The 27,469-nt window shown below is 49.0% G+C and overlaps 4 protein-coding genes across 7 annotated transcripts; 2 read left to right on the forward strand and 2 right to left on the reverse strand.

Moving 5' to 3' along the window:
* Positions 1–2,243, forward strand: LOC148316335 (dynein regulatory complex subunit 4-like). Its single transcript, XM_088286098.1, has one exon. It carries the CDS (start codon positions 1–3, stop codon positions 1,834–1,836), a length of 1,836 nt encoding a protein of 611 aa, XP_088142224.1. The 3' UTR covers positions 1,837–2,243.
* dnajc5ga (DnaJ (Hsp40) homolog, subfamily C, member 5 gamma a) lies at positions 2,165–7,828 on the reverse strand. The gene is made up of 6 exons (XM_088286103.1): positions 7,657–7,828; positions 5,440–5,596; positions 5,075–5,288; positions 4,855–5,011; positions 4,273–4,680; positions 2,165–3,909 (listed from the first exon to the last, which is right to left on the reverse strand). The coding sequence occupies exons 2-5, from the start codon at positions 5,580–5,582 to the stop codon at positions 4,517–4,519; spliced, it is 678 nt and encodes a 225-aa protein (XP_088142229.1). The 5' UTR covers positions 5,583–5,596; positions 7,657–7,828; the 3' UTR covers positions 2,165–3,909; positions 4,273–4,516.
* cad (carbamoyl-phosphate synthetase 2, aspartate transcarbamylase, and dihydroorotase) lies at positions 7,759–27,430 on the reverse strand. 3 transcript variants are annotated; one of them, XM_088286097.1, is made up of 47 exons: positions 26,719–27,430; positions 25,083–25,171; positions 24,765–24,968; positions 23,906–24,093; positions 20,785–20,924; positions 20,580–20,709; positions 20,358–20,500; positions 20,006–20,147; positions 19,755–19,926; positions 19,071–19,256; positions 18,877–18,986; positions 18,526–18,668; positions 18,305–18,436; positions 17,853–18,086; positions 17,518–17,739; positions 17,255–17,443; positions 16,993–17,117; positions 16,770–16,903; positions 16,519–16,631; positions 16,137–16,301; positions 15,983–16,068; positions 15,590–15,836; positions 15,420–15,518; positions 15,079–15,303; positions 14,799–14,981; positions 14,395–14,613; positions 14,156–14,323; positions 13,904–14,086; positions 13,665–13,769; positions 13,225–13,470; positions 13,071–13,152; positions 12,696–12,862; positions 12,423–12,587; positions 12,226–12,357; positions 11,928–12,129; positions 11,645–11,835; positions 11,267–11,407; positions 11,073–11,150; positions 10,862–11,003; positions 10,557–10,750; positions 10,408–10,482; positions 10,029–10,241; positions 9,802–9,927; positions 9,568–9,723; positions 9,393–9,494; positions 9,149–9,243; positions 8,505–9,055 (listed from the first exon to the last, which is right to left on the reverse strand). In XM_088286097.1, exons 4-47 carry the CDS (start codon positions 23,949–23,951, stop codon positions 8,956–8,958), a joined length of 6,648 nt encoding a protein of 2,215 aa, XP_088142223.1. In that variant the 5' UTR covers positions 23,952–24,093; positions 24,765–24,968; positions 25,083–25,171; positions 26,719–27,430; the 3' UTR covers positions 8,505–8,955. The 3 variants fall into 3 exon arrangements, with proteins under 3 accessions (XP_088142222.1, XP_088142223.1, XP_088142221.1); XM_088286096.1 differs by lacking the exons at positions 23,906–24,093; positions 24,765–24,968; positions 25,083–25,171; positions 26,719–27,430 and adding exons at positions 7,759–7,908; positions 21,431–21,957 and having other exon boundaries at positions 8,936–9,055; XM_088286095.1 differs by lacking the exons at positions 23,906–24,093; positions 24,765–24,968; positions 25,083–25,171; positions 26,719–27,430 and adding an exon at positions 21,431–21,956.
* trim54 (tripartite motif containing 54) lies at positions 22,683–27,129 on the forward strand. 2 transcript variants are annotated; one of them, XM_088286102.1, is made up of 8 exons: positions 22,683–23,210; positions 23,913–24,080; positions 24,787–24,955; positions 25,449–25,544; positions 25,855–26,387; positions 26,523–26,647; positions 26,721–26,806; positions 26,897–27,129. In XM_088286102.1, the coding sequence occupies exons 1-7, from the start codon at positions 23,029–23,031 to the stop codon at positions 26,756–26,758; spliced, it is 1,311 nt and encodes a 436-aa protein (XP_088142228.1). In that variant the 5' UTR covers positions 22,683–23,028; the 3' UTR covers positions 26,759–26,806; positions 26,897–27,129. The 2 variants fall into 2 exon arrangements, with proteins under 2 accessions (XP_088142228.1, XP_088142227.1); XM_088286101.1 differs by having other exon boundaries at positions 26,721–26,801.
* Positions 27,431–27,469: the final 39 nt, after the last annotated feature.

Consider the following 27,469-nt stretch of genomic DNA (forward strand, 5'->3'; position numbering starts at 1 on the left):
ATGCCTCCTAAGAAAGGCAAAGGCAAAGGCAAAGGCAAAAAGGAGGGAAAGGCCCCCAAAGCACCACCTGAGCCCGAGCCTCCGCCCGAATTGTCAGAGGAGGTGAAGGCCCTCATAAGACAAGTTGAACAGCTCCAAAAAGATGTCGAAACGGAAATAAAGGAGAGGAACAAGTTCCAGCTGGAGGTGGACATGCTCCGCACCTTCTGGGAGGTGACAGGCCAACAGCTGGAGGAGACCAACGCCGAGTACGTCAACCTGTACAACGAAATCGAGACGGACGAGCTCAACCACCGGCAGGACATCAAAGAGTACTTGGGCGAAATCAAGCTGTACAAGGAGGATCTCAAGAAGCACCAGAAGGACTTTGAAAAGCATGTGCGCAAGGCCGACGACATGGAGGTGAAGCCGTACGAGAAGGAGCGTGCCGAGATGATACTGGACGAACAGCTGGACATCGAGGACACAGTCAGCACGCTGAAGGCCAAGCACAACGAAGACCAGGCCAGGAGGGAACAGGAGATGAACGAGCAGCTCCTGCAGACCGAGCAAAAGTACAAGAAGAAGCTGGAGCTCCTCCAACACGACCTGACCAACAAGGAGAAGACCAAACTTAGCGAGAGGGAGCACTACTGGAGTAGCCTCATCCACAGTCTGCAGCAAGATCACGACAAGCGCTACAGCGAGTTTGACGCCTTCCTCAATGAGTGCAAGAAGAAGGACCTGCACCATAAGGACAAGCTGAGGAAACAAATGCAAGTCTTTGTCGCCACGGAGGAGAACAAAAACCAGCGCGTGGATGGATCGCTGGATGTCAAGATGCTGAAACAGGAGCAAAAGAAAGTCCAGGCGCAAATTATCAAACTGCGAAAACTCTTGAGGAACCCCATCATGAAGAAGCACCCCAACGAGAACGTCAAGCGTCTGGAGCTGAGCCGGCTCAAGCGCGACTACGACACGCGGGCCGAGAAGTTCAAGCAACTCGAGCGGGACATGGACGAGATGCGCAGGAAGTTCCCCCTAAACATCCTGGACATCCAGCAGCGCGCCAATCAGGAACACGCGGAGCTGGAAGCCAATCTGGCCGCACTGACGCAGAAAATCCAAAAGCTCCAATCTCTGGTTTGCTCGCGGCTCTTCGGCATCGACCTCCCAACCACGGGGGCGCTCGGGAACCAAGCGGCGGACAACATGTCCCCGGACCGGAAGGACGACGCAGGGCGTACGCCAGAACACTGGAGCCGGAAGACCCGACTCAACCAGACGGTCACCTGGCAGCTGCAAAATGTGAAGGAGCTTCTTCAGAGAGACGTGGAGACGGCCATCAAGGAGAGGACGACTCTGATCAAACTCGTCAACGAGAAGATCGACGAGGTATTCCAAGCCAAGTTGGAGCTGCAACGAGTTTCGTGGCTGCTTGAAGTGGAAACCAAGCCCAAATCGGGCAAAGTCGTGCAGGATCCCTCTCCGGAGCCCCTGGAGTCGCCGCTCCACGTCCTGGACGACCGGCAGCCGATGGGCGGCTTGATGGACGAAGTGGTCAGGATCGCCTGCAAGAGTCACCCCAACAACTCCGAAAACAGGTTAAGCTCGTTGATGTTTGACCCGGTGCTGGACCGGCAGCTGAGGAACAGCAAGGAGCTCCTGCAGAGTCACGCCGAGGTGGCCACCAAGAAGAGGACGCAACTCATCCTCTTGTTGAACGACAAGACGCACGAGCTGCACAGCCTTCAACGCAAAGTCAAAGAGACCAACAAGGAGCTGGACAAGCAAAGATTAGCCGCCGACCGCAACCAGAGCGTACGAGGAGCTTTGCTTAAACGCTTCCAAATGTGAGCCGTTGTTTTGCTCCACTGCAAAAAGTGGCTGAAAAAAAATAGAATTAAAAAAATAAAAATAGAACAAAATGAGGATGATCACTTTCCTGTCCCCATGGAGTAAAAAAAAAAAATGTTTCCTAAATGTGACACGCCACACAGAACCGCCCTTAAAACAAGCCAATGCCACCATTTGGCCAATTTGATGAAAGCAAAAATTTCAACCGAAGCAGTTTAAAAGAAATAAAACTGAAAACCGAGGAACGTTCAAGAGGCGCCACCTACTGGCCAGCAGGTTAAACACAAGCACACAAAGGACAAGAATAAAAGGACATTATCAAGTGGAGGAAATTAAAAAATATCGTTTTTTTTTTAATTTGGTCAAATTGCAGAGCACACATAAATGGTCACTTTTAATCAGGTCATCTTTTTGTCCCAAAGAATCTTTTTTAAAATTAAAGAGAGATTGTCCAACTTTTATTATGAAGGGACTTGACTGGAGCAAAAGCTGCAAGCTAACCATAAACATGCCAACAGGTTAGCAAGCCGCCGCTCGGCAAAATCGTTTTCACAAAACTTAGAAAAAAATGTATTTACACTTGAAACACATGAATTAAAAACATGTCCGTGCTTTTATGACTTATTTACACAAAAAAAAAAGCCTGCTGATGATGTCAGAAATGACTCAAATGTTGGCTTGTCGACTTTTTTTTTTTTACATTATTGTTTTTTAAATTAGTAACATTGATACAGCTTGAACGTCTAAACTTGTCGAGTTTTAGCAGCGAACTTGAAAGAAAATGTGCTCTTCAGCAGCGCGGACACATGACAAAAAAAAACAACAAAAAAACATTTGACTCAACTCTCATGATCTCAAATGTTGGGATTGGTTTTGTTTCCTTCCGTTTTCCAACATGGCAATGGCTCAACTGCAAATTGCTGCTTTGAGGACATAACGGATGACCATTTTTGCATAGTGACGTTTTAACGCTTGCCATTCAAATGAGTCACATCAGTTTGGGTTCATTTGCATGTTTGGCTAAAATGAGGGAAATTGTTGAGTTTGCCACTTCTGGGAGAGAGAGAGAGAGAAAAACAAACTTTTCCTCAAGTGTCTGCTGCACTTGTTGTTCAAGGCACAACACGCTGGGGAATATTCGACAATGTGGCGTTGACATCAAGGTGTGTTGATATTCTCGTGAGCACAAACTCTTGCGGTGTGTAAACATGGAATGTCGGGAACGCTCTTTCGGGATAACGACACTAACTTGGCGAAGCCGTTGAAAATGTGGAAATGACGAGGACCTCTCGGAAGCGCCTCGCTCGATGGTGAACAGAAAGTCGACTTCGGCGGTGCATTCTGGAAAGTTGGAGGGGGGGGGGGTGCGCCCCCGTCACGAAGTTGCTCAAACGAGAACAAATTGGTCGGACGTGTTTTGAAAGTCTCAAAGATGCATGTCTGATATTGATCAGGAAGTCAGCCATTTTGGGTTCCAGGAAATTCGTCCAATCGGATGCTGGTATCCTCGACAAGATTTTTTTTTTTCTTTTCAGGTTGGTGTCAGTCATTTTAAGGGTTGGCCATGAAAACGGACGAGCACATTTGAGATGCAATAATGGCAAGAGAGAAAAGCGGCTGGCACCGAGCAGACCTCACGACTGGAAGTGGGCTACATGAAGCTTCTGGGTGCAAATGTTCCGTTCACGTGGGTCCGTTTGAGCGGTTCTGTCAATTTGTTGCTTGATTCTTTTGCTTGTAGTGAGTGGCACAGGACAAACCCAAAAGAAAAAAAACATGTTTGGGAGCAGATTCTGCATGTTGCTATGGAACAAGAGCGCATGCAGCCTGATTTAAAAAAAAAAAAATGCATGCACGTTAAACTTGCCATCAAGTCCCCGCCTCCCAAAAAAAAAAAAAGGTGGAGGAAAGTGGCGCGTTCCCCTCCGAACAGTGTTGCGTCATTTCCTGCTCATAAAGCACCGTGTGGAGATGAGATGGAGGAGCAAAGATGCCACAAAAGAACGACAAGAAGCAGCTTTTGTTGGGACGAGGTCCGGCAGGTCGGGAATCGGGGCGGTGGTCCGGCGCTTGCTGCGCGGGAACCAAGGAAGGAAAAAGAAACAACTCAATCGGGAGAGAGGTTGAATGTGAACCACTTTCAAAATTGTTTTCAAATTTGCATTATAGTTACTTTGGATTTTGTTTTCATTTAAAAAAAAAAAATGTATGTTTTTAATATAAAGATTTGCCAAGCGTAAGATGACACAAATTCCGTGGAGTGCATTCTACTCTAAAAAAACGTATTCAGAGTTTTACACTGAATATGTGTGGATTATATTTTTTTAACCAGCACAAGCAAAAAATGGACTCCAATCATCAGATTTATGACACATAAATGATTTTTTTTTTCAATAAAAAAAGATTTTTTTCAAATAAATAACGCTAATTATGTACCTGCTTGCTCTTTCTCGTTGATTGACGCCGTTCCGTGTCATCGTCCTGGGGGAGGAAAACGCAAATGAGCGCGTTGTGCATCCGACACATGAGCGAACGGCCATTGGAAATCGTCAACATGCAAACATGCGTCGTCACGTTTCAGCTCAATTTTGAAGCACGCCATTGAGTTAGTGCAACGAACACAGCCACAAATGTGACCAAGAGCGAGCGTGCAGGCGGCGGCGGCGGCGGCGCTTACGAGTCATTTCGACTCGGGCAAGCTCTCGCGGGGCTTCTCCTCCTCCCGCTGCGACTTGGACTCGGGTGCCGGCGGGGGCGGCATGGGCAGCGGGATGGGCGCACTTTTGCCGTCTGGGGTCTCGGCGCCCCCGCTAGACGAGGGCTGGCCTATGATTACCGTGTTGCCTGTTTTTAAAAACCAACGTCAATGACATTTTGAGAAGCGCAACATTGCAGCGTCTCCAGCTGGCCAACTTCACATCTCCGTGGCGACGCACCACACCGCCACCTTCTAACGCTAAACGTGGCTTCGTACCTCGTCAATTGGATAAATTCCAAAATATGTCCGCCGACGCTCACCGTTGTCCTGCTCCGCCTTGATCTGCGCCTCCAGGTCCTCGGGATCCACGTACTGGTAGCTGTCGTCTTCGTCGGGCGGCTTGCACTTGCCGCAGCAGAAGCAGCAGCAGCAGCAACAACAGCAGCAGCTGAACAACGTGCAGCACAGCACCAGAGCCTGCACGCCACGCATGGTCACAAACATGCATCCTGGCATTTGCCCGATCGGACGAGCGCCCACCTTGAACCACCACTTGGACATGAGAAAGTAGTACTTGACGCTCTCCTCGCCAAACTGCTCCGACACGTAGAGTCCCATGGAGCCGTACTGGTCGTAGATCTTCCTCTTGGTGTCATCGTTGAGGATGGAGTTGGCGTTGTTGATCTCCTTGAACTTCTCCGCCGCCTCCGGGTTGTCTGGGTTCTTGTCCGGGTGGTACTTCAGCGCCAACTTCCTGCCGGGACAGGAAAGCTGAGGTAAGGTTTCACGTTAGGCTTTGAAGCCGGGGTTAGAGTTCCTTTATTTTTTAGATTTAAAAGAAAACATGGGAGAATGCTCGGGTCGTGTTTTATGTTGAGTGTGTGCGACTCGACATGAGCGCTCACCTGTACGCTTTCTTGATGTCCTCAGCCGAGGCACCTTTCTCCAGTCCTAACACCTTGTAGACGCTCTCCCCAGCCGTGGACATTTTCCTCTGGGCTCGCGAGGCGTGGGGGTTGGCGTTGGCGTGGGGGTTGGGGTTAGCCATGGCTCACCTCCGCTCTTTGTGTCAACAAAAACATATATGACAAGTCAGCGATCATGAAAATGTAGCAAATCTTTTTGTTTCCCAACCGCATTTAAAACGAGGAAATGATATGCAGATTTTCTCATGCGTTTGTGAGGAGCTCAGACCAACTCCAGGTGAAGTATGCATGTATTATACTGCCCCCAAGTGGTCAAGGCACGTACACCAGCACAACGTTCATTGAACTGAATCAGAAAAGAAATTTGAATTGAAATTTTTCTCACTGGCACAGCTCTTGTATTGGTTGTCGTTAGACCGCGTACCAAATAAAGCGCAACACACACGCACACACAGGTCATTAAGCTAAGAAGCTTACATTTTGCTGACCTCTCACTTAATGAGCAGGTGGAGCAGAGTCTGGTCACAAGGTCGCAAACATACACACGGCCAGCTGGTGGCGCTCACGCCCACTCCTAATTAACATCGACTATTAATGTGCTCTTATTACGCCCATGCAGGCAATATGAACATGCACTAATTAATAAGACAGATTCAAGTGTTTTTGTCTGTGTTTGTTTGAGTCTTTTGAACATCTTTGATCATCTAAATTTAGCTCATCTAAAAAGCACCAAAAAAAGGTAGACAGGGAAATATTTTTAGAAATTAAACTCTAGTCTTAACAAAATAGTGAGCGGTTCTGTCATCAGAACACCCTAAATGAGTTAGCCAATAAATGTCGGTAGCAACACTAATGCAATCCAAGCATGAATAGAAATCCACATTTTGTCTTATCGGGCATATGAGAGCATGCAGAAGAATCTCCATCGCTCAGAAGAATAACGTTGTGTCATCCATGCATGTCCTTTACTTCCTGGTCAAAGCTACAATGCGTTCCCAGTTTCATTAGAAAGACAAATTCTATCACTGTTGAATCGGCAAAACTCCGGCCGATTACTGTTATTGTAAAAACGTCTGCAGAAAGAATCGTCCGGCTGATTAATCGGTCGAGCCGAGTCATTTATTCCCATTTTAGAAACTTTTGACGCAAATTATGTGCTTCTTAGGCACAATTATTTTTGCAGAGTTCGCCTCGCCTCACCTGTGGGGAAAAACCCCCACAAATTATGACTTGTGTCTGGAAAAAAGCGTAAATGAGATGACATGCATCTAAAGTCGCCACTCAATTTCTGAGCTCATACAAGTGGCGTGCGCCGCACTGTTCCTAATATTTTGGCTCTCTTGTGCAGCCAAATAAGGTGATTAAGAAGCTGCTTGAGTAGCTTTCATGATTATATGTTGCTGATGCTGATGCTGAGATTGGCAGGGGGCGGTGCAGCCTGCCTGACAGTTTAAAATCAGGGCACAATTAGGTTCCAACCAATGCCTGACTAAACTGATAAATTAGCACATTGTGATCACATTGAATCGGAGCAATAATTCAAAATTAAGATTATTAAAGAAAATATGCGATTCGGTGTGTCCCGCCAATGTGTTGTTTGTAACTGTGGCGGGCAGAAGTGACACTGCGTGATTGTCGCCCATGTCCTTGCCTGGCTAGACTAATCCTCCGGCTAATGTTAATCTCCCGGCACGTTGACAATTATCGACTTTCTATTTGCTGTTAGTGACAACTTCACCGGCAAAAATATAATGGATGGAAAAAAAAAGTATTCACGCCCTGGAACATTCAAGCTATCTGATTACAGATAACACCACCAAACCGGGTTTGAATATTTCACAATTAAAAATCCACCCGACTCCAGCGTGCGGAAAAACTGTCTCGTTTGTTACTCAAATGTGCTAAAAGTAGCAAAAAGAGTATCGTGTTTAATTCGGCGCACATCCCAACGCTATACATCTTCACATCCTTTCTCCTTCGCAATTGCATTCAAAAGTCTACGCGGGTGTTCGACAATAACTCAAATAAAACTAAAATAATGCCCACTTTATTGTGCAAAACTGTTTTAATAGCCAATTGATCTTGAACTGTCACATTATTATTTTATTTTCTGAATGGAAAAGGCCTCTCCTTGACCGGTTAGCATCATGCTAACTAGTGGGTGTGTGCGTGCGAGTGTGTGTGTGTGCGTGGTACCTGATGCTAACTGTACGCGGTGCTAACCGGTTCATCTGGTTTAGCGTCCGGACCCCGAATGAGGGGCTCGGTACCACGCAGGGAAGGTCAGCCGGGTCTTGTGTTCATGTGGCGGCACCGTCAACCGAACCGCGCCGGTACAATGACAAACCCGCTCTCAAGATCTTTCCAGGGAATGACGTCGTGACGCGTTCAATGTCCCAACGGAAAAGTTCGTCACCCGGCGAGACGTCGCGACGGCCGTCGCATTTGCTGGAGTTAAAACATTAGCGCAAAGAAAAGTAAGACAGCCAGCTCAGAGATTAGAATGAATTCGAATTGGCACGTATAATCGTGTAGAGCAAATTCAAATTTCCCATTAAAAAAGCGATTAATTGGGAATCAGGGATCATTGAACAGGCTTAGAAATTTTTGCCAGCTCCTTGAGAGTTTTCATTTTGTGTTTGTGTGACTTCGTCCTCTTCAATAAATGGTGACAAGTCCATCATTTTTTTCTCGTTTCTAGGTTAATGTGAATTCAGAAAAACAATTGGCTGATTAGTTTAAAGAAATGTGCAATGAAAGAAAACATTCCTTAATGCAGTTATGAATGACAGGCAGAACATTTGACTGTTTTAGAATATTTGGTCCTGACTATTTACCTAGCAACCATGAGATTTATCAGCAAAAACAATTTTTTAGTGTTTGTGTAAATACAATTCAAGATGAGAAAATTGTGAAGATTCACATTATTTTTTTAGTCTGCAATTTGAACGATTGTGCTTTGTCATAACCACCAAGCAGCAAAGACAATTTGTACGTCATCTAAGATATTTTTCAGTGTCAGATTCGACGATATCAATTGCAAAGGGATTACTATCATTTTTATTTCTTTTGTTGCGCGATACAAAAACAGTCTCCAACACTGCGGTGACAAGATATCCTTGAAAGTACGTAACCATTGCCTTCAATCTGTTACAATGGTTCATATAATTGACCGTAAAACTCCCAAATCACCCAAAAATGCCACTTAAAGATTGCGGGGTAATGTTACACATTTAAACGAGATGAGGTATATCACAGAAATGGAAAAAGAAAAAACCAAACTGGCACTCAAGTCGTCCAAATCCAGCAAAGGCTTGTTGATCAAAGTAGCAATATTTCCCCTAAGGAGGGGGGGGGGTCCTTTAAAAGACAAACACTGGTCCCAAAAATGACAGGAATGACCGAAGATGAGAAGCAGTATAATTATGATGATGTAAAAAAATAAAAATAAACACAGAGTGGCTTTGCAACGTACTGCCTGTAGGTGGCGGCAGTCTATCGTCCAAGTACGGTGGCCAGCAGGGCCATTCGGATGTACATGCCGTTCTCGGCCTGGCGGAAGTAGGCGGCCCTCGGGTCGGTGTCCACTTCGGCACTGAAACGACAAACTTGTTTCTTGTTGCATTCCGTGCGAAGTTGCATTTAATTGAGCGTACGCTAATAATGGAAGGGATAATTGATGGCAAACCTGATTTCGTTGACGCGGGGCATGGGATGCATGACGACCATCTTCTTCTTGGCAGCGGTCATGATGTGAGGGCTGAGGATGAACTGACCGAAACACTGCAGACGCAAAAAGATCAAATGTGACATGTCGAGCGTCTAAACATTTCCATTTATTTCCGGACCAGATTATTGCGTCCATCTCATTCCAAGCAATTAATTCAGATTCAAAACGAACAAGCGAATGAAACGGAAAAGTGTTCTCTTACAGCCTTGTACTCGTCTTCGGACGCAAACCTCTCCTTCTGAATCCTGGTCATGTAGAGGACGTCTGTGTCGGGCAGAGCTTCCTCGATGCTCTCAAACTCTTCCTGCGAATGACATCGCCGCCCTGATGAGTGGTCCATTCCCACGTGGTTGTGACGAACGGAAATGCCAACCAACCTGTTTGATGCCCTTGGACGCCACGTAGTCGATGATCTCTGCGGGCATGTGGAGGTTCTTGGGGGCCACGTAGCGCAGCGCGATGCGGTACTGAGTCAGCAGTTTGGCCAGCGAGTGGACAGTGCGGCCGTGTTTCAGATCGCCGACCATGGTGATCTGGTTTCAAACACAATCGTTAACGAGGCGCTTTGTCGTTGGCGGCGGGCAGTCCGGGAGGGCGGCGGCGGGTCTCACCGTCATGCCGTTGACCGTGCCCAGCTCCTCCCGGATGGTGAAGACGTCCAGAAGAGCCTGGGTGGGGTGCTCGCCCACGCCGTCACCCGCGTTGATCACCGGCTTGCGGCAATGGCGGGAAGCGTTCTGATTGGCGCCACGGCAAGAACGACACAATTAAAATAGAGCCCATGGGATCATGCGACAGAAGTTGTGCCGCAAATTGCTTGAAGGCAAGATGGCCGTACCTCAACAGCGCCGGGCGTGGGGTGTCGCAGCACCAGAACATCGGCGTAGCAGCTCATGGTCTGCACCGAGTCGGCCAGGGACTCGCCCTTCTGAGTGGACGACGTGGTCTCACAAAAGTGGACCACCGAGCCGCCCAGACGCTGCATGGCCGCCGCGAAGGAGCTGCTGGTGCGCGTGCTCACCTCGTAGAACATGGACGCCATCACTTTGCCCTGACAAAGCATCCATTTACAACATTTCAAACTATCCTGGAACCTGGACAGATATATATAGATTTTTTGCGAACGTGACAGTAATTTTGGGTGTAATTCCACTGTAAACCACTAAATGGCAGTACATTCATTTAGATGCATGGCAATTTGATTTGACGGTACCTACCTTAAGAATATCCAGGCTACGCTCCTTCTGAACCATCAAACGTAACGTGTGTGCAATGTTGAAGAGGTGAGACATCTGAAATGGATGCCAAAATGTTATTGCCAAGTTTCACGCAGTGCCGTACGCGCCAGTTCAACCTCGGGTCCGACCTGCTCTTTGCTGAACTGTCTGACGGACAGGACGTGCTGGCCCACCAGAGGGTGCAGCAGTGGAGACATGTGGGCATGGGGCAGCTGGCCGGCGGGGGTCTGGCCCGGTCCAGGTTGGGGGGACAGCAGCCTGGACAGCGGAGGCGGGTGGCTGTAGCTTTCACCGGCACCCGAGGGCGGCAGCATGACCATCTCTGCACATTTATGCATTCGGTGGTTAGCTCAGAGTTCTGGGGTGAGGATCGTTCGGACGGATTGCTGCTCCATGTTAGGGAAAAAAAAAGAAAAAGATCTCGCAGCTGTACCTGGCGGCATTCCCGGGTCGGAAGAGCGGTGGACGCGAGCGGGCATCAGGTAGCGATTCTCTCCGGCCGAACGTCGAGGGCTGGCGGCTCGATTTCGCACCGGAGCGTCCCGAGGCGGCGTGGGGCGAGGACGCTCGGGGGTCTAATGCGCAGCGACGACAACTCACATCAGTGACCTCGCCGTTTTATGGACTGCATGCCTACTCCTTACCATTGGACCTTCGGGGGAGAGGACGGAAGCCGCCGGCCAGCTCTTCACATCCTCGCCGTAACCCGGCGGCACCAACACCTGACCCGAACAAATAAATACAAGATTTGCGTACCAGTCGACAAATGTAGGTACGTCGTTATCCTTCAAAGATTCAACAACTTTTTGGCGGCCCCGCAACCACGGAAAACGTTTACCTGCCCGTCGATGTAGGCCACCTCCCCTCGCAGGACCACCCGGCGAACTTTCCCCTTGACCTTCATGCCTTGGAACGGCGTCCACTTGGACTTGGTGAACTGCATGGCCTGCGGAATCTGCCACTCCTGCTCCAAGTCCACCTGGTCCCGAACACAAAATGCTCAAGCTTTATATGCGCGTTAACTAATGAGTCCGATACAAAAAAAAACTAAAACATTTGAACTCATATTTGCAACAGCTTTTTTACATTTCAAGAGTTTTAAGAAACCTCCAAATATGAATGCCGACTCCATTTAGTTGCCTCGTACTTGCGTGATCCGACCTAAACTCGAGCAATCCTACTTTAAGTGCTGCAAGGACGCTCGTGCGTGGGCTACCTCCACATAAGTGTTTTCCTGCACGGGCAGGTTGAAGATGCGGCGCGGGTTGTCGTGAAGACGGCGGATGATGTCGTCCAAAGTCAGACGACCGTCGCTGACGGCGCTGAGCAGCAGCGGCAGCATGGTCTCCAGGCCGGGGTAGCCCGGCGGAGGTTGATCGCTGTTTTTCTCTTCCACGGAGTGAGGAGCTGAAGAAAACAAATTGGGATTTTTATATTTATTTTCTTTTTTTCCCCACAATGACGCCAATCCTGGTTTCCTTGCTGAGGCGGTTTCTGACCGTGGTCCGTGGCGAAGCAGTCGATAATGTCCAGGTTCTCCCACAGCGCCTCCATGTCCTCCCGGGAGCCCAGCATGGGTCGCACCTGCGCTCGCCCGTCACCGATCTCCACCACGTTGTCGTCGCACAGGAACAAGTGATGAGGCGCCACCTCACACGTCACGTGGATGCCCTTCTGCTTGGCCGCCCGGATGATCACAATCTGAGCGGGGAAGCAGCAGCGAGTCCATTGTAACGACGTTTTGCGAGTTTCAAAAATCACTTGTGTTCATGTAGTTGCTTCTTGAACGCATCTCACCTCTTCCTTCTTGGCCACGTGGCAGATGTGCACCGGTCGCTGGTAGAGCTGTGCCACCATCAAGATGGCGGCCACTGTCTGCTTCTCGGCGTGTGCCACGATGGGAAGATGCTTGGGCCACTTTTCAAAGTGCTTCAAAAGAACAAAGTTGTGAGCACATCTCGCACGTAGCCGATGAGCCGATCGATGGCGCCTACCTCCATCCACAGGGAGACGTTGTCCATCTTGAGGGTGGAGTAGGTGTCGTTCAAGTACATCTTCAGGCCGACGGCTTGACTGGCAATGGACGGCAGCACCGCCGCGTTGTCCGAGGCGGCGCCCAAGTACAGGGCGTAGTCGCAGCGGCAGCCGGCTTTCGCCAGCTGTGACACAACGCGCCACAAACGTGGAAGTTAGTCGCTAAGTCACATCAAGTCTTACAACTTTTAAGCAAGTCCTTAGTCATGTTCGGCCGACAAGGAACGTCGTACCTTGTGAACGAGGGCCAGCGTGGTGGCGTCGGTGATGGCGGGGGACGTGTTGGGCATGGCGCACACCATGGTCACGCCGCCTGCCAGGGCGGCCGCCGTGCCGGAAGAGAAGTCCTCTTTGTGGGTGGCGCCAGGTTCCCGCAAGTGGACGTGGACGTCGATGAGGCCTGGGAGTCAAAAAAAAAAATGAAAGCCTCTTGTGAGCATCCTACATGCCAAATATCAGAATTGGTTTGCCTCTCCAGATTGGTCCGGCCCGAGTGTCGGGACCATATCCCGTATATTTTTTCATCCAATATGGTTTCCACGCTTTTACAGAGTTGCAAATGTATCACAATTAAATTCCAAGCTTGTCATATTTGCATCGGAACTCACCGGGCAGGCGGACCAGCGTCTGCGACGTCATGCTATCAATGTGAGTCTTCACCGGCGGACTTCGACCAATCTGATGGAGAGCCTGCAAACGAGCATGGAAGAATTTTAACGCTTAGTAACGCATTTGGCAACACCGCATGCATCCGTGTCATACCTGAACAAAGAGTTTGGTGCATTTGATGTCGATAATGAGCGGCACCGAGTAGTCAATGGCCATGCGGCGGGTGCGGTAACCCTTGGTGACGAAGGAGGAGAGGCGGCGTCCGCCGCTGTTCCTCATGGAGAGGTTGATCACCAAGTCAAAGTGGTTCTCCTCCAGGTAGTTCATGATGCTACGCTGCTTCTCCTTGGTGGGACAATCGCTGTCGTCTTCCTCGAAGGGCCAATCCACGGCCGTCACCTGGCAAGGCGTCAACCATCTCACGTCACTTTTCATACGGGAGCAAAAAAAAAAGCATGCAAGCCCGCAGTCGTGCATTTTAAGCACAGCTCTCATTTGGAAGAAGTAAATAAGCACTCATTTGTCACGTGAAGAAAATATTCATATTGGACCTTAGAAGTGAAGTCGGGAGGAGTTGTGGTGGGTCAACTTGCCTTGACGCCATGTTCCGTGTAGAAATCAGCCGTCCCCAGACTGGCGTAAAGTCCGTAACCCAGCGTCTCCAGAGCCTGCACGGTGGGCAGTAGTTCGCTCTTGTTCTATAAACGCCAACGGCAAGAAAACAACAGAAAACTCATCGCTGACAACACATTCCGAGAGTTGGACGGTGCTGCATTCACGACTGATGGGAAATTGGAGATTTAAAAGATTAAAAAGCCAAAGAAACAAGTACCTTGTAGCTACCAATGGAGAGCAGAATGTTCTTCTTGGGAATCTTGAAGCCGGTGGAGAGCATGGCTTTGAGGTAAGCCTCGTAGCGGTTTTCACCAAAACACGCCACCTCTCCCGTACTGGTCATTTCCACGCCGAGCACCACGTCTGCGCCCGCCAGACGTGAGAAGGAAAACTGCGGAACCTGAGAGGAACACGCACGCATGACGTCAAGAGAGAACGCCAGAGAAACAAAGCGTGAGTAAGAGCTCACCTTGACGCCCACAATGCCCTTTCCTCTCATCAGGCCCACCGGCTCCACCTCCTCGCCCATGATGACCTGCGTCGCCAGGGCGACGAGGTCCACCCCCAGCGTCTTGGACACGAAGGGAAAGGAGCGCGAGACGCGAACGTTGCACTCAATCACCTTCAGCTGGTCGTCCTGGCAACCCAAAGACATTCAATCAAGGTGAACGATGTCATGAGAACGTTCCTGAAACACGACAATTGCACCTTTGCAATGAGCTGCAGATTGAAAGGTCCCGTAACTTGCAGTTCTTGGCCGATGGCGTGCACGATGATCTTGATCCTCTCGATGGTCTTCTGGTTGAGGTCCTGCGGGGGCGTCACCAGCGTGGCGTCGCCGGAGTGCACGCCGGCGTTCTCCACATGCTCGGACACGGCGAAGGCCATGACCACGCCGTCGCACGCCACCGCGTCCACGTCGATTTCCTGTCGGATCACATCACCTTACAAACGAGCACAACACGATCGCCTTTTCACCGTCTTGATTCGCGGGCCATTCGGTACCTCGCCACACAGAGACGCGGCAAAAAAATACATTGAGATAGATTGGACACAAGTAAGACATTTAAGGTGTCATCGTCTCCCGTTATGGTCGATTGAGCCGGTCTGACCTTGGCCTCTTGAATGAACTTGGAGATGACGACGGGATGCTCCTTGGACACGGCCATGGCGTTGCTCAGGTACTTCTCCAGGTCGTTGTCACTGTACGCCACGTTCATGGCGGCACCGCTCAGCACGTAGGACGGTCGAACCAAGCACGGGTAGCCCACCGTCTCACAAAAACCGATAGCGGACTGCAGAGACAAGAAAGTGGGCGGGGTTTAGTGTTGCCGGGAGGAGCGACAGTTTTGAATGGGTGGCCAATGTTTCAATTCCAGGTGGGAACGTTACCTCGGTATCAGAGAGTTCTTTCCACTGCGGCTGGCTGATGCCGATGGTGTCCAGCATTCGGGAGAACTTGAATCTGTTCTCCGCCGAGTCGATGAACTCGGGCGAGGTTCCCAGGATGCGGCACTGCTGGCGGTGCAGCGACATGGCAATGTTGTTGGGGAGCTGGCCTCCCATGGACAGGATGACGCCTTCGAGGTTTTCCATCTCGTAGATATCCATCACGACCTGGCGGAACGTTTCGGAAAAAACAACATTTGCTTCCCTCAATATGGTGAGAGAACGGGATTATTTTTTCACAGTCCTTTAAATTTGAATCATTGTTCGAGGCATCACGAGTTCACCTCAAAGGAGATTTCGTCAAAGTAGAGGCGGTCACACATGTCGTAGTCCGTGCTGACCGTCTCCGGGTTGTAGTTCACCATGATGGTCTTGTAGCCCATCTGCAGAAAGAGAGTCGAAGACCGGATGCATCACGAAAGGCCACACGAATGGCGATGTGTGAGGGGCGCACCTTCCGAAGCTCCGTGATACAGCCCACGGCGCACCAGTCGAATTCGACGCTGCTGCCGATACGGTAGACGCCCGATCCGATCACCATGACGTGCAGGTCGCTGAAGCTCAGGTCGTGCTGCGTGGCGTTGTAGGTGAGGTACAGGTAGTTGGTGAAGGCCGGCCACTCCGCCGCCACCGTGTCGATCTGCTTGACCACAGGAAGGATGGACCAATCGTGGCGCAGCTTCCTCACCGCCAGCTCAGTACTGAGGTCGGGAAAAGCACAAAAACCGTGAATTAGTTCTCAAAAATCTGATTGTTTTATTCAGAATTTTTTTGTAAATCCTGAGCTTTGAACGCAAGTCCTAATTTGAAAGCCAACCACCACTCGTGGGATCGAAGCTCTCCCCACCTCTGTACGGCCAACGCGATCTGCTTGTCCGAGAATCCCAGCTGCTTGGCCTTGCGCATCACCTCGGGCGGCATGAGGCTCTCGTCCTGCGCAGCGGACGCCAGGCAAGTAAGTGACAACGTGCACTCGGCCTTTGGTCAAACACGGCGCTCACCTGGTTGTACATCTCCAGCTGTCGCTCGTGGTCGGCAATGTTCTTCATCTTGTGCAAAAACCAGCGGTCGATCTTGGTCAGTTGGTAGAGTTGGTCCACCGTGTAGCCGGCACGGAAGGCGGCGGCCAGAACGAAGATGCGCTTGTCGGTGGGCGTCTGCAGCTCCTGGGAGCGGCGGTGGCAAGTGACAAAATACAAATAGCTTCTTACGTCACGACGTTTTTCGGTCGGTTTCACGAAAAGGCTTCGGAATGTTTTTTTACGTTTACGTACAAAATCGAAATCAATAGACCCTTTTTTTTCTAAACTCTGGTTTGTGCATTTTTGACATAATCCGCTCGCAAATTGGAAGCGCTCAAAATACGACGTCGAGGTCGCGCACCTGTTCGGACACCGGCTTGATGGTGCGGTCAAAGCCGACGCAGTTCTCGTCCACCATCCTGAGAGCCTTCTGGAAGGCCTCCTCGAAGCTGCGGCCGATCGCCATCACCTCACCTGGATCGACAAACGCGTTCAAATTGCATTGTTTAAAAAAAAAGAAAAAAATTGCATTTCAATATAGCATCTCAAAAATTAAAGACCAGAACTTAAGACAGTACCTTCAGTTTTTAATCACTTTTGTCTTTGACCTACCGACACTCTTCATGGAGCTTCCGATCTTGGTGGAGACCCTCAAGAACTTGCTCAGATCCCATCGAGGAACCTTCACCACACAGTAGTCCAGACTGGGCTCAAAGTTGGCTGTGGTCAAGTTGGTGACCGAATTCCTGCCACCCCCACCCAAAAAGAAAAACAAACGTGAACATTGAAAAAGGCTTCCTGCGTGAAATCGGCTTGCGGGACATTAACGTCGTACTTGAGCTGCGGCAGCGGGATCCCCAGGCCCAGCTTTGCTGCGACGTATGCCAGAGGGTAACCCGTCGCCTTGCTGGCCAAAGCCGAGCTGCGCGACAGGCGGGCGTTCACCTCGATGATGTAGTACTGAAAGAGGTTCAAAATGAACGCGCCTCATCTTTTATCTTGCAACAGGCAAAGTTGCGATCATGTCGAGATAATCCCCGGAACAAACTTTGGTGTATAACCAAAAAAGATCCCTCCATCTATTTTGATTGTTTTACCTGGTCCGATTCGGGATTGAGCGCATACTGAATGTTGCACTCTCCCACGATGCCGAGATGGCGGATGACCTTGATGGCGGTGTTCCGAAGCATGTTGTACTCGTGGTCGTTGAGCGTTTGACTGGGCGCCACCACGATCGACTCCCCGGTGTGGATACCCAGCGGGTCAATGTTCTCCATGTTACACACCTGGAGAAGAAAAAAACATGCAAAAAGGTCGGTCGGTGACATCAAGTGCCACGAGGCATCGAGCTTCGACTCACAGTCACGCAGTTGTCGTAGGCGTCGCGCACCACCTCGTACTCGATCTCCTTCCAGCCCTTCAGCGATTTGTCCACCAGCACCTGCGAGGTGTGCGCGAAGGCCGACGTGACCAGCGAGGTGAGCTCCTCGCGGCTGTTGGCGAAACCCGAGCCCAGGCCGCCCAGCGCGAAGGCTGAGCGTACCAGCACAGGGTAGCCCAAGCGTTCTGCGGCGGCCACCGCCTGACGACAGCGACAACAGTCAAACCTTGCCATTCCTCGCATTGCAAATTCAAATGATGGTGCCTTTCAAACTTAAATAAAAAAGTGCACCCATGTCACCCAAACCTGCTCACCTGCTCCACGGAGAGGGCCGCCTCGCTGGGCGCCACGTGCTCGTTGATCTCCTCCATCTTCTCCACAAAGATCTTCCTGTCCTCGGTCATCTCGATGGAGGCCACCGGCGTGCCCAGAACCTTCACGTTGTACTTCTCCAGCACGCCCAGCTTGGTCAGCTCCACGCCACAGTTGAGCGCCGTCTGCCCGCCGAACGTCAGCAGGACGCCGTCTGGACGCTCGTTTTTAATGACCTTGGCGTGAACAAGGCGGTCAGTTTGCAGCCAACGGACCGACTTTGGACATGCGGTCGAAAGGCCTGCTTATTATTTTGGTGGAAATTGAAAGCTTATTTAACTCATAGAAGAGGAAGAAAACAAGAGGGAAAGGGGGCGTGGCCAAAATGAAGATCAGATTTTTGCAGGAAAATCATTTGAAACACCGACATAACGCCTAGAGAGAAGAGACGTACCTGAGTGACATATTCCGCCGTGATGGGCAGGAAGTAAACCTTGTCCGCCAGACCTTTGGAGGTCTGCACTGTGGCGATGTTGGGGTTGATCAGCACGGTCTGGATGTTCTCCTCCTTCAGAGCCTTAATAGCCTGAAAACAAAAAGACTTGACGTTTGAAAATCAAATGTCGCAGACGACTGGCGCCGGCACCGTGTGAAAAGGGGGGCGGGACTAACGACCTGAGAGCCCGAGTAGTCGAACTCGCCAGCCTGGCCGATGGAAAGTCCTCCGGAGCCGAGGATGAGGACCTTCCTGGGTCGGGAAACCTCTTCGGGTTTGGTGGAACGCGGATAGGTGAGATGGTCCAAGAGACGTTGCTTCACTGCGGAAAAAAAAGTCGAGAAAGAGAGTCGTGTCAAAAGGGCTGGCGATTCAACTGGAATCTTTTTTTTTTTCTCCATGACTGTCACACTGTAACTTTTCCAGCACTTTTTTATTTTTTTAAGTTGTACAAACAATGTCGCTCCAGCAAAATATTTGCACCTTGGAAGCACAAACACGCCTCGGGGCTAAAATATGAAATAGATTACCGGATTTGCAAGCGTTGCCCTCCTTCTGGTCTCGGACGGCGTCGAGGAACACGTCAAACAAGCCGACTAGATCCGTCGGGCCGGCCATATGCTCGGGATGGAACTGGACACTAGAATGCAGACGGAAACTGGTTTTTCGAGGCTGGCTTCGGGGAAGGCGTGAGGAAAATATCTTTGCGGTTGACTGCGAGTACCTGAAGAGCGGCTGCGTGTTGTGCACGATGCCCTCGTTGGTGTGGTCGTTGGCATTCGTGAAGAGGACGTCCCAGTCGCTCGGCAGGGTGTCGGGGTCCACGGCGAAACCGTGGTTCTGACTGGTGATGAAGCAGCGGTTGGTGCCCTTGTGGAGGCAAGGCTGGTTGTGGCCACGGTTGCCGTATCTGCCACGTTTAGACATAAAAACAAAAATATTGAAATAAATCAATAAACCAATCGCACAAAAATGCAACTTGTGATCATTCAAATTTCATAAATGGCCCACGAGCCATATGTTGGCCACCTCTGGTCTATTGACATCATTCCGCAAGGACACGCAGCGAGTTGTCATTCCGCAAACATTTGTTGGCCGCGGTAGCCTTGGACGCGCCCCGATTTGGGTTAATCTCGCTTTGTTTGTTCTGTTTTCATCAAAACACGAACATTCAGCTGCTGAGAGCGACGATGAGACGCATTTCACATGAGGGCCGAGGCAAGCGGGTCACGAAGGACAAATCAACTCAACAACCCAAAGATGTAATAACTTTTGAAAATAAAAAATGAATAAATCCATGAGGCGTGATTCACACGGACAAAGCAAGGTGGTCAAGTTCACAATCCAACAGCGAGCTGCCCAATGGAAGGTGCAGAAAGAGCCCTTCGGTGTCAAGCCAATGACTGACTTCATCTTGTAGGTCTTTGCTCCGATGACCAAGGAGAGCAGCTGGTGTCCCAGACAGATGCCGAAAACCGGCTTGGGCTGATCCACGCGCACCACCTTCGCCACGTTGTCGATGGTGGCTTGGCAAAGAAGCGGATCGCCGGGACCGTTGCTGATGAACAACCCGTCAAATTCTGGGAGGGGACACAGAAACGCATAAGCAAATCGACGACGGCCGACTTCGAGAGTCCCGACGACGCTTGTGATGTCGACCTGCGATGTCCAACGGGTGGTCCCAGGGCACAACGGTGACGCGGGCCCCTCGCTCCGCCAGGCAGCGGATTTGGTTGTATTTGATGCCGCAGTCCACCACGGTGATCCGCAGACTGCCGCTGGGGTTGAATAATTGCGGCTCCTGGACGCAAAAATGATTAAACCACTTTTGACAGAAATGATGGCCTTAAATGCGTATTAGCGGTAGTGGCCAACATTATGGAGCTATTTTAAATATATATTTGTTATATTTGGCAGAAAAAATGATCAAATAACTGATTGATTGAGCGTTTATGTAATGTTTTATGTGACATGTATTTAAAAACAAAAAAAGTATCCGAAAATGCCGTACCCTCATGGACACCTCCTGGACCAAGTTCCTGTTGTCGGGATTGTCAAAGGGAACGCTGTCCTCCGGGGTCGCCTCCAAAACCAGTTTCCCCAACATGGTCCCCTTCTCACGGATCTTTTTGGTCAGGCAGCGAGTGTCGATGCCTTCATCGGGACACGACAGGTCCAAAGCAAATATGATTGAGATTCCCGACCTATTCAGCGACTTCTGTGACTTTCCTACCTTGCAGCCCGGGAACTCCTTGCTCCTGGAGCCACTGGTCCAGGGACTTGACTGAGCTCCAGTGACTCGGACTCTCCGACAGCTCCCCGATGATGAGAGCGGCGGCGTGGATCTTTGACGACTCGAACCACTGAGACAAGACAAAGCAACGACGTGACTCTTCTATCTTTCTGCTCAACACATACGAGGCGGCGTCTCTCAGCACCTTGCTGAGGCCGAAGGCGCCATCTTCGTCCGCCGGCACGCCATAGTTGCCAACCAACGGGTAGGTGAGCGTAAGCAGCTGGCAGCGGTACGACGGGTCGGTCAGGGCCTCGGGGTAACCCACCATGCCCGTCTGAAATACTACGGGGGGAAATAAAACATTGGTGAGGAGAGTTGAACCTCGCGACGAGATACATTTTCAATTAAAGTTGTCCTGGATTTGAAATGACATCTCACACCGTTCCCAATCTCAAATTGTCCAGAGTTGCGACAGTATATAAATGGCGTGCATTTGGTCTTCAGATTCTTGACTAAAACTACATCACTGAATTTACTGACTTTTATTATATGACATAAAGTTCACAGTTATTCATGGTTGAACATTATGTACAATGTCTCTCACGTAGTCAGTCACTTTCTTCAGGTAGGACTCAAATTCTGACGGTTTCTCTGGCACATGTGGCGTATTAAAAAAAAAAAAAAAAGAGGGAAATTTGTCAAAGCCCAACAATTATGAGACAAGTTCCAGCAAGTCGACAGACTGGTCCGTCAGGGCAACTTCACGGAATTTGGCTCAACATGGCGAAGGAAATAGCAAGAAAAACCCCAATTTTGTTGAAGAACAAAAACGGCCAAGTGTCACGTACCAACTTCGCCCGACACGGACACTTTGGCACCAAAAACGCTGCCCGTAAATCGCGTGCCGTCCTCCAGGATCAGGCTGCCCGTGATGGTGGTGCTCTTCTCGGACATCTTCGGTCCACTTCCCGGTCGCGTCTACTTGCTGGCACGAACACGAACCGGCAGTTTTCCACGTGAAATTCGCAACCGGAAAAAAGCGGCTAAAAGTGGCGTAAAAACGGCCGGCCGCGGGAGTTGCGTACGATGGCGTTAGACGTAAAATGGCGGAAAAGAACGTTGGAAGAGGACGATGAACGCGACGTTAGGTTTGAGTTTTCCCGGTTTGCGAGGGGACGCCAAGGATGCCGAGAATGTCCCACGTGTGCGACCGACATTGAGGAGGAGGTTGGCCCGTGGTTCGACGCGTTCGAAAACGAGAGTTAGATCTAGTGTTTCCGGTGGGAGGTTTTACGTTGTTTTACGAAAATCTGGTTAAAGCGAGCAACAGTTTATCCTGCTTAATCCATTAAATGTTGATCCAGCAACACTTAATATATTTGGTGTATTATAAACTTTCACACAGTAAACAATAACAGGCGTGTTTTATTTTTTAACACGAGGGGAGAATCAAAACTTCCGGTCCAGTACTATTGGCGCTTGACGAAGTGTGCTTCTCGGTTATTGCGTCATCAAATACGTCAGTGAAGGGCGGGGCTAATACTCATCAACAACCGTCTGTAAACAATTTCCCTGCATCTTGAATTGCGTTTTTTTTTTAACTCGTGAAAGTGACAATAATAATTAAAAAAATCACTATTATAATCGCCATTGGAGAAAAAATAAATACATTTCATCCTGATTTAACATGAAGTTTCTCGTGAGCCCCTGTCAATTTTTACTCATCCGTCAAATATGACACCTGCTAATTTACCACCATAAAGGCAGCCTGAAGTTCGCCATCCAATTAATGGCAGGAAATCTAAATATTTTTTAAACAGAAATATTGAACTAAAATTGATTCTGGTCTGATGATGGTAACAAGAAAGTAACCTTTAATCACCGCAGCCTAATGAATTTCGCTAATGAGTATCTACAAGAAATATTAAGAAGGAATCTATTTTTAGACCAAATTTCTGCAATAATAAGAACTCACCATATTTTGTGAAAATATTATTAGCCGAATAGGCTATGAGCTAGTAAATAGCCTAACCTGCTAGCTTAACCTTCTAGTTAACCTAGTATGCTCAATATGGGGCTTAATAAGTGAAAATAAATGGTCTGATTAATGTTCTTGAAAATGGTGGCAACCAGTTGCATGACACAAAAAGCATTCGCAAAACCCTCCACAGGCGCAAGCTTCTTCAGCCCCCCCCCATCCTGACGTGTGGTCCACAACTGGACTTTTGGACTTGCGTTGGAATGTGCTTTTGGCAGAAACTCAATCCACAACAAACACGGCAGCTAAAAATAGAAACAGTCACGCAGTCAGTCCGATAGAGACGATGTTTGGTCTTTGCAGTGTGGTCAGGGCAGTGGAAATAACCAATAGGCAGCTGAGTGAAGTCGGATTCCGGAAACTTGCGTCTCCGTCTCCTTGTGTTTTTTTGGACTCCATCAGCGTTTGATGAACTTTGCCCTCCAGCCAGCGGGAAGCGCGGCGGGTCGCGGCTCGACGGGCGGCGGAGAATCGAACATGGAGAACCTCCAGAAGCAGCTGCTGTGTCCCGTCTGCCTGGAGATGTTCTCCAAGCCCGTCGTCATCCTGCCCTGCCAACACAACCTCTGCAGGAAGTGCGCCAACGACGTCTTCCAGGCCTGTGACAACCTCGCTTTGCTTCCACTCACTAATAATTCGGCAAGGCAATTATAAAAACCTCAAAAGTGCCTTAAGGATAATTCCTTTCACGTTATCTGAGGGCAGAGATGTGCAACTGGCGGCATGCGGCTCACGACCGCACTCTGAAAGGCCCCTTGATTCATTTAAAAAATGTTTTTTTTTTTTTAACGGAGGCCAAAAACATTCAATCCACAGAGAAAAATGGGGGGGAAATCCCGGAAAAAAACTATGAAAAAATTTTAGAAATACACAAATCTGAGGGTGCTAAATTGTGAATACGCTGGGGTTGATTGTACTTTTAAATTGTAATATCAGCAATCACCACTAGATGGCAGACATATATTTGTTGCGCTTACTCTGCGTCTTAAACAAAAGGCCGGATAAATGTTTGCAGATGATTTGGAATGATACGAAAGTCAAACATAGCATCTTAATAATATTAACATTGAGTGAGTTGTTTTTTTTTTTTATGTGAAAAAAAAAACCAGACAAAACGTATTCAAGTTTCTCGCGGCTAAGCTTGACCAAACTCAGAAAACAGTTGCTTGCTGCTTACGTCGTGCAATGGCCACCATCATTTTTCAAAAGCATTAAAAAAAGAATCTATCGCCCTCATCCTCACTTTTAATTGTATTGTAGAATGGCGGTAATTAAAATACGGTACCTGTGACCTTGCAGTCGTCCAACCCATCATGGCAGTCGACCAGCATGGCAAGTCGCTTCCGTTGCCCGTCGTGTCGCCACGAGGTGATCCTGGACCGCCACGGGGTCTACAGTCTGCAGAGGAATCTGCTGGTGGAGAACATCATCGACGCATACCGCAGACAGCACGACTCCAGGTCGGCGGCTCGACTAAAAGCCGAAAATAAAAACTACTCATCACATTCTCCAATGTCATGGTGAAAAGTAGCGAGAAGACGACAAGAGTGAAACTAGAACTAAACTCCTTCCAGACAATAATAATCAGCATAAAACTTGTAATTAAATCTGATCTTGTGATAAATAAAGCCTGTCTCAAACGTAAACTCAATCAGGTGCTTGTAATAACAAATGACGCCACGAGAGGGCAGCATTATACCCTCTTGTTTTTAATCTCATTTTTCATCATTTTTTGAAGAATATTTAATCATGTACCAAAGAGTCCTTTAGATTATTTCATCCAGACAAAAAAAAAACTTCCATTGAGCTGAAATTTTAATATGACAGAACAAGAGAAACTACTTTTTTTAGATGATGATCATCAGTCCAACTGTCATGCTCAATTGCAGTTTTGGCAGCAGAGAGCGGATGCAAAAGTGTAAAAATAGTCCGTGTTGAAGTCACATTGTGACGAGGATGTGTGTCACGTTCACACTGACTGTGTTTGCAGATGGGCGCCGCCATCCCATGAAACAAAGTCGACTGGATTGTTGTCATCGGCCATGCATGACGCATCTCACGATTCAACTTTTCCTTGACGCTCTGCGCGTGTTGTGACATATTTTGACAATTTGTGCAGCCCACGGGAGGCCTCTTGAGCTCACCTGTGACTTCCTGTGCGGACAGGATGTCCAGCGTGAAGCCGGAGTCGCCGACGTGCGAGGAGCACCAAGACGAGAAGATCAACATCTACTGTTTGTCCTGCCAGACGCCAACGTGCTCCATGTGCAAAGTCTTTGGATGCCACAAAGAGTGTGACGTGGCGCCGCTCAGCAGCGTCTATATCAGACTCAAGGTAGCAAATTGAACTGTGGAAAAAAAAAAACATGCACAAAAGGGGGCAAAATATGGGATACTATGGAACATAAAAAGACACCATGAAAGAAAACGGAGCACAACGTATCGAAACGTAAACGCGGCACCTGAGAGAAGCGTCTTCGTCCAGGCCAGTCCGCTAAATGTCTCGCTGTCCGTCCATCTGTCCGAGGATACAACCCTGAAGGACGAGGAACTGAAATCAAAGTTTGGGAATAAATATGACAAATGTGCCCAAATATGCAGATGTAAAAGGAGAGTGTGAAGGTCATTGGCGATGAAGTCACGCAACGACTCACAAAAAAAAAAAAGTACAGATGGCCGCATTGACATTTGGCCGCCATCTCGCGTTCTGATTCACTCAATTTGAAATGGAGATGAAGACGCAAGCCGATGACGAGCCGAAAACATTTATTGTCGTCGAGGGGGCCAAGTGAGTTTTTTTTTTTTTGTGTGTGTGTGAATGTTTGCAGACGGAATTGAGTGACAGCATCGCCGGATTGGTTGCCAGCAATGACAACATCCAGGCGGCCATCACGCACATGGAGGGAGTGTGCGACGCCGTCCAAGTAAGACACACACAATGGTGCATTTCCTTCGGGAGTGGTGTACATAAACACACAAACATGTTTTCTTTAAGTTGCAGTAATTATCGACATTCATCACAGAGGATAAAGAATACGTACTTGAGAATATTGTTAGATTGTTGGTCAAGATGTCATGCCAACATTTGTGCCCAAATATTTGTTGATCTCAAATGTTTGCACCACAGTCAAGTCACAACAAGTCAAACGTTGAAAAACTTGTAAGTCAGGTCACTCGTATCTCAAGGCGCCACGGTCCGAATCGGGTTTGAGCGACGTTGTTTGCCGTCCTCAGGAGAACGCTCGCCACCGTCGCGAGGAACTCGCCAGCCAGTTCCAGGCGCTGACGGCCATCTTGGACGAGCGCAAGCGGGAGCTGGTCGGCCTGATCACCGGCGAGCAAGACGAAGAGCTGCAGCGTATACGCCGACTCATCTGCGAGCACGGCCAGAGGCTCGAGGACAGGACGCAGCTGGTGGAGACGGCCGTGCACGCCGCCGACCACACGCACGCGGCGGTCTTCGTCCAGGCCAGTCCGCTAAATGTCTCGCTGTCCGTCCATCTGTCCACGCCATCATCCATCCATCCGAGTCACGTTCGAAGCAGTAAGACTCCAGCCATGTTCCACCGCTTGTCTTCATGGTGTCCCGATACTTTTGTCCTTGTGCTGACTCAACACTTGTTTTGTCCTCATACTCGATTTTCCCGTGGCGATGTCCCGACATTTTGTGTCCTAATTGCATCCCAAGTGCCGTCCCAATACTTTTGTCCTCAACATACTTTTATTTCTGTTTTTTCCTCACAGAACGTCGCGGTCATACTGGAGAAGTAAGTTAGAGCAAGATTGTTTGTTTTTATTTATTTTTTGGGTTTAGTTTTAGTTTTTCCATAGATGAAGTATTTGTCGAGTGTAAGATTAAAAAGTGTCCAATTCCAGGTGTGTGTGTGTGTGTGTGCTGTCAGGATGTCGGCGTGCGCCCGTGACGCCAACGTCCTGCGACCGCAGCTGTCCTTCGACAACATGAGCCATTTTGTCATCGACGTGGACGACATCGCAGACATGTTGAACGACATCCACTTCCGATGCGGTTTGTGCACACTTTCAGTATCTCGCCACAACGGGTCACCGGGAAAACGTGTGTGTGTGTGTGTGACTTACAGGTGACGAAGACCTCAAAGACGACTCTGAAGTGGACTGACATTCTCCATCCGCGTGATGTGAGCTGAGCGGACAAGCAGAAAGTGAGGTGTTTAATCGCTTGAAACGGAGGTGGAGCTTCCTCATCAAAAATAAAAACAATATTTGACAAGAGTCAACATTTTTTCCCCTTCCAAAGGTCCAAAATGGGCTCCCCAAGATCCCTGCTCTCCATGAGCTCCCTTCACTCCAGGAAGTCCCTCATGAGGTCCCTGCATTCACTCCAGGGGTCCCCTCGCTCACTGCAGGGGTCCGTGGTGTCCTTGAGGTTTTTGTGGTGATTTGCCTTGTCGACACTTTTTGCCCGTGCGTTGTGTATATTTTTTGTATATGGAACGAATGTTAATAAAATGATCTCTATTCTTGCTTCAAGGCAGGGTTTATACTCTCATTCGAAACGTTTATTTCAAACATTCTCACACCTTAGCTTGCCGCTAGCTTCATGCTAACACAGGATAAGCAAGATATGTGAACACAAACAGCGCAGCAACACATGCAGACTCACAGGCATATATTCTTTATCCTCTCCGTAAAACGACAAACACGACTGTCGCTTATTGAGACCCTTGAGAAATAGTTTCATTCTTTATAATTACGTTATTACGGTTTTTAAGAAGTAAAACGCTACACCAAATATTTTACTTAATAAAAACACATTGCAATTTTTTTGGGGGGGGGTTTGGAATGCATTAAAAGCATCTCTTTTTATTTT

The sequence above is a fragment of the Idiotropiscis lumnitzeri genome, chromosome 21 (genome assembly GCF_059441095.1).
Source record: "Idiotropiscis lumnitzeri isolate Australia: NSW breed Sydney's pygmy pipehorse chromosome 21, RoL_Ilum_1.0, whole genome shotgun sequence".
NCBI lineage: Eukaryota > Metazoa > Chordata > Actinopteri > Syngnathiformes > Syngnathidae > Idiotropiscis > Idiotropiscis lumnitzeri.

What these genes read in the sequence shown, in the direction of transcription:
- dnajc5ga (XM_088286103.1), bottom strand. Translation starts at nt 5,582, where the DNA reads ATGGCTAACCCCAACCCCCACGCCAACGCCAACCCCCACGCCTCGCGA. An exon ending in GACATCAAGAAAGCGTACAG is followed by an intron (nt 5,289 to 5,439) that starts GTGAGCGCTCAT and finishes CTGTCCCGGCAG; the next exon opens with GAAGTTGGCGCTGAAGTACC. An exon ending in TGTCCAAGTGGTGGTTCAAG is followed by an intron (nt 5,012 to 5,074) that starts GTGGGCGCTCGT and finishes CGTGGCGTGCAG; the next exon opens with GCTCTGGTGCTGTGCTGCAC.
- trim54 (XM_088286102.1), top strand. Translation starts at nt 23,029, where the DNA reads ATGAACTTTGCCCTCCAGCCAGCGGGAAGCGCGGCGGGTCGCGGCTCG. An exon ending in AGGAAGTGCGCCAACGACGT is followed by an intron (nt 23,211 to 23,912) that starts CTTCCAGGCCTG and finishes GGTACCTGTGAC; the next exon opens with CTTGCAGTCGTCCAACCCAT. An exon ending in GTCGCGGTCATACTGGAGAA is followed by an intron (nt 26,388 to 26,522) that starts GTAAGTTAGAGC and finishes GTGTGCTGTCAG; the next exon opens with GATGTCGGCGTGCGCCCGTG.
- LOC148316335 (XM_088286098.1), top strand. Translation starts at nt 1, where the DNA reads ATGCCTCCTAAGAAAGGCAAAGGCAAAGGCAAAGGCAAAAAGGAGGGA.
- cad (XM_088286096.1), bottom strand. Translation starts at nt 21,536, where the DNA reads ATGTCCGAGAAGAGCACCACCATCACGGGCAGCCTGATCCTGGAGGAC. An exon ending in TCGACTACTCGGGCTCTCAG is followed by an intron (nt 18,437 to 18,525) that starts GTCGTTAGTCCC and finishes TTTTGTTTTCAG; the next exon opens with GCTATTAAGGCTCTGAAGGA. An exon ending in ATCCCGCTGCCGCAGCTCAA is followed by an intron (nt 16,904 to 16,992) that starts GTACGACGTTAA and finishes TGGGGGTGGCAG; the next exon opens with GAATTCGGTCACCAACTTGA.